The 11417-nt window shown below is 38.8% G+C and overlaps 1 protein-coding gene across 1 annotated transcript; it reads left to right on the top strand.

The window, feature by feature from the left end:
• Nucleotides 1-212: 212 nt before the first annotated feature.
• On the top strand, nucleotides 213-11059 carry atf1 (activating transcription factor 1; the record flags this gene model as incomplete). Its single annotated transcript, NM_001005828.2, is given in 8 exon segments — nucleotides 213-326; nucleotides 1546-1651; nucleotides 4531-4656; nucleotides 4745-4845; nucleotides 6217-6347; nucleotides 8140-8322; nucleotides 8954-9113; nucleotides 10805-11059. Coding segments are annotated over 6 exon segments (846 nt in total). The 5' UTR covers nucleotides 213-326; nucleotides 1546-1651.
• Between the last annotated feature and the right edge of the window lie 358 nt (nucleotides 11060-11417).

Raw genomic sequence — 11417 nt, 5'->3', positions numbered from 1 at the left:
ATACATATTCTAATTTTAGTTTTATTAAAGAGCTATATTTGCTGTTATTTTCCCTTACAACCTGTATAACATGCTGCTTTGCCTTTTTTTTTTTTTTTTTATTGGTTAAAATACCCACTCCTTTTGAAAAGCATGTGTTGAATATAATGGTTGTCTTGGTGCTTTATTACCAGTAACCTTCAGAATATTACACACATTTTTATATTTCTGAACAGTTTATTATGGAAGAGGCTTCCAAGAGCAGCAACAGCAGTACAGGAAGCTCGCCGATATCCGCAGTCTCTTCAGTGTTCCAAGCAGCTCACATCTGTCACGTTCCTCAACAGGTATGGTATGCCTTAGCGCTAATTCTTCTGCTTGTTCTCTTGGTATTTTCTGCTTACATATAAATGCATGTACGGCACACAAGTTTTGCTTCACATAGCTGTCAGATATATAATACATTATACTTTAAAACTTATACAGATCTCTGTACAAACATTTTACAAATTTTGTTTTTGTTTCTAGGTTAAGCTATGGAACAGTAAAATGAATGGTCAACTTTTGCCAGTCCCAAATATTCATAATAAGGACGTGGCTGGGGAACACACTGGACAGGTGCCAGTTGTAAAAAAACTTCTCAATGGATAAACTACCACTTTAAGATATCCATCTTGAAGTGGTAGTTTATCCATTGAGAAGTATTTTACAACTGGCACCTGTCCAGTGTGTTCCTCAGCCACGTTCTTACATATGTTTTTAGCAAAATTCTCAATAAATTATGATTTTGAGAATACTTAAGGAGGTCAGACACAGGGCGATAAAAGCTTGCTCCCTCCACAGTGTCAGCATCTTTTTGGCCCATGTATGGGGCTTTCTGATGGGCTTGTCTGACAGATATCTTACCAAAAATCAGCCAGATATGTATTAGACAGATTTAACAACCCTGTTAGACAAGGAGTGAATCGGTGCTGATGCAGTTCATGTCTGTAGGCCCCAGTTTTGGGTCTGATTGTTTGCCCCAGGGCTAATGTTGAGATGAGGCCCTGCGCTTAGGTGGCAAATCAGACACAGATTCACTCATGTGGTAACTTGACCAAACCAGTGGATCTGGCAGTGTATTACCAAATTAACACAGAGTTTATATTAATATCTATTGTGACACAAATGTCTCTGCTGTGCATTAAGCCATTTACAATGCTGTTTAGCATGTTACTTTCATGTTCATGTCAGACTATGCCACCTTATGACGAATTATATAACAATGGGTTAAGAGGGATGGTAAGGAAGCTGCTCATGGTCAGTCTGCCAGAGAAAGAATGGCTTCTTAGGCAAAGCTAAAATAGCCAGGGGCTCCAGTAGTAACCTTCTAGTAGCCTGGGGTACAAGTGAATTAAATTATTCATTCAGCATTTAATATTTCCATTCTGAAGATCCATTTGGAAATTAAGGTATAGCAGCCCTGCCATATGCTTTTTATTGTTCAGATGTATGTGTCAGCAGAATATTTTCTTGTAGAAACAACTGGAAATTAAACAAATGAATTTCCTTTATTATCTTGTTCAGGTTATCCAGCCTCTGATATTTCAGTTGCACTAAAGCCCACCCTTGAAGACTCACTTACTTGCCAATTTCTCAAGATATCACCTCTGGCGAGAAAACATTAAACAAGGTGAAATATGAAATACTTATATGACAAGTTTCAAGATGGCTTACTGTTACCAACGTTTAGAAGCAGCTGACTGGCTTTCCCTTTTCTTGAGTAGTATCTTGAAGTTTTTAGTTGGGGCGCACAATCTTCCAACTGCCGCATTAAATTCCTACTGCAACTACATTGAAAGCCAGTGGGCGTATGTTTTCTGTCCCTCTGCAATCACAAACATTTGATTTTTTTTTTCAATGCAAGCAGTTGGAAACATGGTGCCTGTCGTAGATTAGGCAGGGATGACTCAGACACCCTGTAGTACACATTACTAAGTACAAGCATTCAACATTGACAGAGCATATACCATTAAAATGAATGATAAGCGGCTTTAGGGTATTTAGCCATGATTCTTCCTGAGAGGACAACAGTAGTCCAAACAGAAGCTAGCATTACATCAATATAATAATATTGTCAGTTGTAAACAAACTGCTTAATAACAGCAAGCATACAGTTGTATCTGTGTAATGGTGTTTAATAGCAAATAATACCTATATGCACTGTGATATGTATATCTGTAATTGTTGGGGCTTACATCACTCTGCAGCACCACTGTTATTTGTTCACTTTTACTTTGTGGGTCTGTATCTGTCAGTATAATACACAGCAAATCTGCATAACTTAGGACTGTGCTAGCCAAAGAGTCTACTTTGACGCACTGCCCACAGCATGGCTAAAGACTATTTTTCCTTGCTTTCAGTTTCTCCTATGGGTACAGACTTGCATTGCCATTGCTTTACATTTCTCCCAACATATTAAAATGTGTTTTTTCTTCCTTTACCCTGACAAACAAACAGGGTCCCTGAAGTAAAAATTATTATGCCACACCTTCAAATAATGTAGTCATGATTTTCATTTCCAGCTCTCGGCATACCTTTTGACTTTTAGCTGTCAGTGAATTTGGGAGTTGCAGTTTAAAAAAATCATAGTTTGAATTTTTCTGCTATGAAGACTTAATTGATCTGTTGCTAGGATATTTTAATTGCTTGAAAGTATAGATGGGGTCGCTAGGTTGGTTTGTTTGTTGCAGGTGTTCCAAGAAATGTAAGAGCATATTAATTTCTTTCTGAATATGAGAACCACTTAGGGGTACGAAGTTTCACTAGATGCAGCTGCCACTGTGTCTGGATACCGCTTGGCCACAGAGTGTACATTTGGATGGTATAACTTATATACAGTGGAGGAAATAATTATTTGACCCCTCACTGATTTTGTAAGTTTGTCCAATGACAAAGAAATGAAAAGTCTCAGAACAGTATCATTTCAATGGTAGGTTTATTTTAACAGTGGCAGATAGCACATCAAAAGGAAAATCGAAAAAATAACTTTAAATAAAAGATAGCAACTGATTTGCATTTCATTGAGTGAAATAAGTTTTTGAACCCTCTAACAAAAAAAGACTTAATACTTAGTGGAAAAACCCTTGTTTGCAAGCACAGAGGTCAAACGTTTCTTGTAATTGATGACCAAGTTTGTGCACATTTTAGGAGGAATGTTGGTCCACTCCTCTTTGCAGATCATCTCTAAATCCCTAAGGTTTCGAGGCTGTCTCTGTGCAACTCTGAGCTTGAGCTCCCTCCATAGGTTTTCTATTGGATTAAGGTCCGGAGACTGACTAGGCCACTCCATGACCTTAATGTGCTTCTTCTTGAGCCACTCCTTTGTTGCCTTTGCTGTATGTTTTGGGTCATTGTCGTGCTGGAACACCCATCCACGACCCATTTTCAGTTTCCTGGCAGAGGGAAGGAGGTTGTCGTTCAGGATTTCACGATACATGGCTCCGTCCATTTTCCCGTTAATGCGAATAAGTTGTCCTGTGCCCTTAGCAGAAAAACACCCCCAAAGCAAAATGTTTCCACCCCCATGCTTGACGGTGGGGACGGTGTTTTGGGGGTCATAGGCAGCATTTTTCTTCCTCCAAACACAGCGAGTTGAGTTAATGCCAAAGAAGCTCTATTTTGGTCTCATCAGACCACAGCACCTTCTCCCAGTCACTCACAGAATCATTCAGGTGTTCATTGGAAAACTTCAGACGGGCCTGCACATGTGCCTTCTTGAGCAGGGGGACCTTGCGAGCCCTGCAGGATTTTAATCCATTGCGGTGTAATGTGTTTCCAATGGTTTTCTTGGTGACTGTGGTCCCTGCTAATTTGAGGTCATTAACTAACTCCTCCCGTGTAGTTCTAGGATGCTTTTTCACCTTTCTCAGAATCATTGACACCCCACGAGGTGAGATCTTGTGTGGAGCCCCAGAGCGAGGTCGATTGATGGTCATTTTGTGCTCCTTCCATTTTCGAACAATCGCACCAACAGTTGTCACCTTCTCTCCCAGCTTCTTGCTAATGGTTCTGTAGCCCATTCCAGCCTTGTGCAGGTCTACAATTTTGTCTCTGACATCCTTGGACAGCTCTTTGGTCTTTCCCATGTTGGAGAGTTTGGAGTCTGCTTGATTGATTGATTCTGTGGACAGGTGTCTTTTATACAGGTGACTAGTTAAGACAGGTGTCCTTAATGAGGTTGACTAATTGAGTAGAAGTGTCTAACCACTCTGTGGGAGCCAGAACTCTTAATGGTTGGTAGGGGTTCAAAAACTTATTTCACTCAATGAAATGCAAATCAGTTGCTATCTTTTATTTAAAGTTATTTTTTCGATTTTCCTTTTGATGTGCTATCTGCCACTGTTAAAATAAACCTACCATTGAAATGATACTGTTCTGAGACTTTTCATTTCTTTGTCATTGGACAAACTTACAAAATCAGTGAGGGGTCAAATAATTATTTCCTCCACTGTATAACTGGCATCAAGTAATGGTCCACATTTGTGTGATTTTTTTTTCTTTCTGCTTCAGATGTCGTTACGAGGCACAACGCCAATTAACATTGTGATTCCTGGGGAACAAATTCAAGTTCAGGGTGTAATCCAGACTGCACAGTCATCCACCGTTATTCACTCTCCTCAGGTTTCTGCAGCCCAGGTAAGAAGCAAGCAAAAACGCACAGGGAGAAATGGGGGCACTGTTTCAAGTAGGCCCCAAATAAAATATTTCTGATCATTTGTTCTAGGCTTCATCACTCTCAGAAAGCGAGGACTCTCAAGATTCCTGTGACAGCATTGAAACTCCTCATAAGGGACATGGCATTTTGTCTCGTAGGCCATCCTACAGGTAAGCTAACTTCTGTTTTATATTCTGTTATTTAAATAGCAGCACTGAGAACTTCATTCATGTTCCTGTCTCATCTGCATGTGAAACTGGTTGAAAGGTGTTAAAATATATAATTTTCAAAAGTGTCTCCCTTTTTGCATTCTTCTACTTTCCTCTTTTTGAAACTGTGCTTTCCCTTTCTGTCTTGTTATTGCACATGTATTTGTGTGTATATGTATGTATGTATCTATATATCTAGAGCACACCCATCACCAAAATAACAGCCCTGGGTGCAGGTCAAAAAATAGACATATAGAGAGAGTACCGCACACAGTCAGGGACTTGGTGCAAAAGAAAAAGTTTATTGAAAAAACGCCAGTGTTTCGAGTACGAACAGTACTCTTCTTCAGGGATAAATATATATACAGTATATATCTATATCAATACATCGTGGATAATGTTCCCCCCTACTCATACAGTTCATGTAACTCCAATGTGACTTCTAATATCTGTATAAATTTAAGAAGGGGTAAAATTATCCAGTATAATCTACAGTCAAATATATAATTAAGTCAAAATCATCTGAGAGCCACATAGGGTATAAACCCATATGTCCTCTGTGGTATTTCAATGTGTGGTTAGTTTTCAGCTCTGTTTGTTGGTCCCTGGGGAAGAGCAACGAAGCATTGGATTCTTAAATAATGTACCCACTATTGTAAAATGCAAGCGTATTATAAGTTAGTAAGGAGTTCCATGTAACAAAGAATAAAAGCAGTTAACCTCTGATATCGTTATCAGTGTTCGATGACCATATAAAAGGTCAGGAAACTCTGAGGTGATTTCTAATATCCTCATATTTTACAACAGGGGTGGATTATTTGTTATAATTCACAAGTTTCAGTGAGTTGTGACAAAAATTACATAACCCGTTATAACTGAAGACATCACTAAGTCCCATTTTATAAGGATATAATTTACAGGCTATTTATGGCTTTTATGTGTGTGTATACACAGTTGAATGCAGAAGTTTGATCACCCCTTGCCAAATTGCACTATTTTGTTCGGTTAAAAAAAGAAACAAATTATGTCCGTCAAGTTCAACTTTTTATATCAATATGAAACCTGCCTAACTATTATTTAACCCAGAGGAGGCAAAAAAACATTCTGAAGCTTCTCCAGTTTTCCTGGGAGGGGGAAAAAATTCCTTCCTGACTCAAAGATGGATTTGTTAAATTTTCTATTGGATATATTCTTATATTTGCCCCCATTTGTTTGAAATATGTTGGCACCTTATTAATACATGATGATAATACAGTTATGGGATCCGCTACTGTACTACTTTCATAAAATACTGTTGCGTTTGTACAATGTTGATTTGTGCTTTTGTTACAGGAAAATCTTTAATGATCTGTCTTCGGAAGATGCTGGGGATAGAAAACGAAATGAAGACAGCCCTGGTGTTTCTGCTGTTATACCTATGTCATCTGGTACAACTATATACCAGACAAGCTCAGGACAGTATGGTAAGGACCAGCCTGGGTCTGCATCTCTTCCTTTTAATGCTTTATTAGAGAATTATGCTGTCACTCTTTTACTGTTTGATAATATGATCCTTGACATTCTGTGAGTATGTGCTGTGTACCTAAATTGCAGTACCTTGAGTTTTTTTTCTTACGTCCTTCGGGGACACAGGAACCACTGGGTTAAACTCCTTCCACCAGGAGGCAGGATAGTGAGAAAAACTCCTCCTCCCCTTAACTATAAATCTATCCCATGCTTGACCCTTCCCACTAATTTTTTAGTGTCCTCATTTAGGAGGTAAAATATGGCCTACAGAGAGACCCAACACAAGGAACCTTGGGTCACTGACGAGCACTGACACCATGGGTGAGATGCAAGCCAGGAGGATACCTGGACTTGAACCCTCAACACAGGATTCCTCTGCAGGGCTCACTAGTCTTGCAGTCAAGCTGACCATCTGGACTTGAGACAACATTCCTCCCCTCTGTCCCCTACAGACAAGTCCCTGTCACAATGACTGGCTGGGGGTCCTGGAGCCCGATCATGAGGTTTCCAGGACATTTTAGTACTAGATAGGCTGAGGCAAGGAAGATTATCTGAAGATCTGATGGCTTCTTATCACAACACAAAGGCTCCTCACTCCCTCTCCAGATACAAGGATCCAAGAGCAGAAAGGGTGGATGTGTTGCCAGCCCCATGAAGATTCCACAAGGTGTATGTTTTTCCCATCCATCCCCATGGTGCTGAGGATACTCAAGAAGTTTAGTCAGGAGAAGTTTGTTATGGCACCATTTTGGCCGAGAAAGTCATGGTTTGTGGATCTAATATCACTAGCAAACAGGGATTGGATCCATCTAACAATTTGAGCATATCTGCTTTGATCAATCTGTCATCACAATCAATTCTTACTGGCTTTGACAGCATGGCTGTTAAAATGGTCATATCTCAAAGGTTCCTTTTTGGCACGTGAACATAGCCAGTGTACTACAGTTTTTACAGCAAGGACTGGAAGGTGGACTCTCTAGTCCATTGGGGACACACAGGACCTCCCTCCCAGAAATCAATATTTAATACTGTTTTAAGTATTTTCTTGCTATGTTGTGTTGCTATTTTATGGTTGATATACAAAACTGAGGAAGTGTTATAATAGATATATAATAGATATATAGTGAAGGGGAGGAGGAAATTTTGCGGCCAGTGTTTTGCCTGCTGGTGGGAGGAACATAACCTAGTTGTTCCTGTGTCCCCCAATGGACTAGCGAGAAAGAGGTTTAAAGGTTTTTTTTAATACAAAAATCTCCTTACTATTTTGAACATTTTTCATTCTATGTATACTGGGTATTTTTTTTTTTTCCGCTCCACTTAAGGGAGGCTTCAGTTAGGGGGTGACATTGTAGTGTAGGACCAGCAAGCAAGTTCCAGGTAAATCTCAGACCAGACCGGGGATGACTGACATAGTTGGCCAGCTTGAAGTACATTGCAATATATGGACAAACAATCCCTGTTTTGTCTAAAGGGGAGAACATCTTTGTAGCTTAATGCATAGAATGTATTAATGTCCCATATATATCCATAATTGGTAAGTGCAGAGGACATTGTGTTTCTGTATATATAGTTTGTCATTATCTGTTCCTGTATCACCGTTTTAAAGCAATAATGCGACAATTCAGCAACAAATGTTAGCGCTGTGTTAACAGTCTGGTAAGAATACACATTCAGCAAGAGATCATCTGTAACATTGTTTCTCTATTCACACTTTTTTTTAAAAATATAACTCTTTCCCCCTTGTTCTAGTTACCATTGCTCCAAATGGAACACTTCAGTTTGCCACTACAAGTGGAGATGGTGTGCACAGTTTGCAGGCATTGTCAATGGCAAATGCTGGTAACGCTCAGTCAGGTACTGCAATACTACAGTATGCCCAAACTTCAGATGGCCAGCAGATCCTTGTGCCTAGCAATCAAGTGGTTGTACAGAGTAAGTGTTTCTAATGTCTATATTTGCATCTCTGCTCTTGCCTTGTTTTCATATGTGTGTGTCCTTTCATTGGTTGGCTTTTAACTGTCAGCATTTATAAAAACTGTCCCTCTCCATACTGATTGTTGCTCCCTATTACACTTGACTCCCTCCAACCTAAGAAGGCTACTGTTTCAACTGTTTATTAGCACCCCCCACCACCACCAGTTTTTACTGTCTGCTCATCTTTTTTTTTTTTTTTGTTGCTTATTTTTTAGTTTTTAGCTGTACAGTAAAAATATTGTGAACACTAGAAGGGCCATTGAATGCTTACGGTTTAAAGGCTATGAGAAAATGTAAAGCTTTAGAGCAGGGGTGCCCCAGAGGTAGATTGCAGTCTACCAGTAGATTTTGAAGTTTTTGGTAGACCTCAAGGCGGGATGCCGGGAAGCCATAAAATTGCTTCATGATATTCTTATTAGACAAATATAAACGGAACATACAAACTGAAGGTATTTTGTCCCTTTTAGGTTGTAATATTAATGGTAATATTATTAATGGTAATATTATTATTATTATTATTTATATCAAACCTGGCAATGTGCCAGGTTTGATATAAAGATGAATGTGTTTTAATGCATTTGTTTTTCAGCTGCCTCAGGAGATATGCAAGCCTACCAGATTCGTACCACCTCAACCACTACTTCCCTTCCACAGACTGTGGTTATGACCTCACCGGTTGCATTGTCCAGCCCAGCAACTAAAACAGATGACCCACAGCTGAAGCGTGAGATTCGGCTACTGAAAAATAGGTATGAGGAATAATTACCTCAATTTTTTTTAAAGAGTTTATTGAGGGCAATAGCTAGAGGAGGAGATATGTTGCCCACAGTAAATATGTGCTGCCGTGGGCAATAAATGTTTTGCCATTGCCTAACTTTTGGATCAACGCAAGTAAAACACATTACTAGCAGAAATCCAGCTTAATCACAGGAAAATGCAAAAGAAGGTCATTTCCTGCAATGTAAGGGATTGTTTAACTTTGAGTTAACTCTTAGTATTATTAAGAGTAATATTCCAATAGAATTTGCAATTGGTCTTCATTTTTTATTTGTGGGGATTTTTTTTTTTTTTTTTAGTTATTTTACTTTTTGTTCAGTAGCTCTTCACTTTGGAGTTTCAGCAGCTATCGGGTTGCTAGATTCCAAATTACCTTAGCAACCAGGAAAGTGGTTTTAATAACAATAAAACTTTAGCCTCACCAGGCAATAGTTTTTGGTGGGGTCAGTGTCCGCCATTTTGAAAGCTGCAAATAGTTTAAAAACTATACCAAGTAAATAATGAAGACCAGATGAAAAGTTGCTAAGAATTGGCCATAAAAAGTGAACCACCCCTCTAACCTGGATTGCCAAAAGTATTGCGTTTATGTGCAGTGATCCAAATGACAATGGCAAGGCGTTCTTAGATATCTGTCAGCCGTCATAGAGCAAATTTACTGCACCAATCACCTCATCTGCCAGGGCCCTTAAGCTGTTGTGTAAAATCATTTTAATGGGTAAAAGTTTTAGATTTATATTGGCTCATGTTTTTACAAAAGCCCATAGCCAAACACTAGTTCAGGGAGATAAATGCTTGACCCTACATATGGCTGCCAGCAACTGCAGCTTCCCCCTTCTATACTTAATACATTTATGCAGAAATGTGCACTAAAGCTTGCCAGTAACTCATTGCCTTTTACAGGCTTTTACCATTGTTGTTTTTCAGTTTTTGTGAGCTTAATCTGTTAATTTCTAGGTTCCATGGGCCATATATTAATACAAATATAGAGAGACAAGAGAATGTGGTGTGTTTTGGCCAAATCTTCTAAAATATAAAATATGAAGTGATATAAATATGACTTCCTATAAAAAATGCAGATGGCAATAGGCTGCTCCCTTTTTTACAAGACGTTCACTTATTGACCAAAGTCTCTGTTCTTTAAAAGACAAACTCTGCTCACTAACACATTAATCTGTATTAGTCATTATAGGCAAAATATATAGAGGTATGGGGAACAGTTTATATAATTTAAAGCCATGACTTCATATGTACTTTGTCTTTGAACTGAAAACATATCTAAACTAGACAGTAATGGTGCATTGATTGGCTCAGAATCCCTGGCATCACCAGCCTATTCCTACTTGTAAACTCTCCAGCCTTCCAGTGACTAAGCTACCAAAGAGCCAGTCTTTATATGGCGTCATCTCTGACATGAAAAAAAGCAGGTTCCCCAGCCCTAACATCATTACAGGACAACACACATTTCACACCACTTTCTTAAACTGTTGCTTTGTGCCAGGGTAGACTGTTCCCTGGGGCTTTTATGAATCTACAACTGTCTGCACTAGTAAATTCCATGCCAGCTTGAGTGCCACAGGTTGGATATGCTTTTTACCTGCTCTGTCCCTTGGATTTAGTGCTCATATAAGTTTTTAACCTTTTTCTCTTTCGTATTTTTTTGTAGAGAGGCAGCCAGAGAATGCCGCAGAAAGAAGAAAGAGTATGTTAAGTGCTTGGAAAACAGAGTTGCAGTCCTCGAAAACCAAAACAAAACCTTAATTGAAGAGCTAAAGACTTTAAAAGATTTGTACTGTCATAAAACAGTTTAAGGTGGAATTTTTGCAAGCTCGGTCCCTTTTAGAGCAAGAGTTTCTTGTTTTATTTTCCTTTTTTTAACCAAATTTTCTAAGATTAAAGTGAGAGGTTATAGATGAATCTTTTATTTTATCTATCTTTCACAACCTTTTAAAGCAACAATACAATTTTTAAGTGTGGATGTTCTGTAAGAGCCATAGAAGAATGTTACCTGTTGAAGAAATAACACATTCAGATTGTAAATTCTTCCACTGAATCCCATGTCAGTTAGTAAGTTGTTTGTTATCCCAGTTGTGTAATGGGTAAGCAAGAACTAGCAGGAAAGTGTTTTGTTCTGCATTGTATAGAAAGCACTGAAAACACCTACAAAACAGCAGACATTTTATATTTACCAGGTTATGTATTTTACTTCCTTTTGTTTGTCACAGTTTTGAGGTTAAAGGGGAAATGCCGAAATTGTCCCTGCCTGATATGTTAATCAG

Source organism: Xenopus tropicalis, chromosome 2 (genome assembly GCF_000004195.4).
Source record: "Xenopus tropicalis strain Nigerian chromosome 2, UCB_Xtro_10.0, whole genome shotgun sequence".
Taxonomy (NCBI): Eukaryota; Metazoa; Chordata; class Amphibia; order Anura; family Pipidae; genus Xenopus; species Xenopus tropicalis.
The sequence above is the reverse complement of the archived record's forward strand: the minus strand, read 5'-3'. Positions and strand labels throughout refer to the sequence as shown.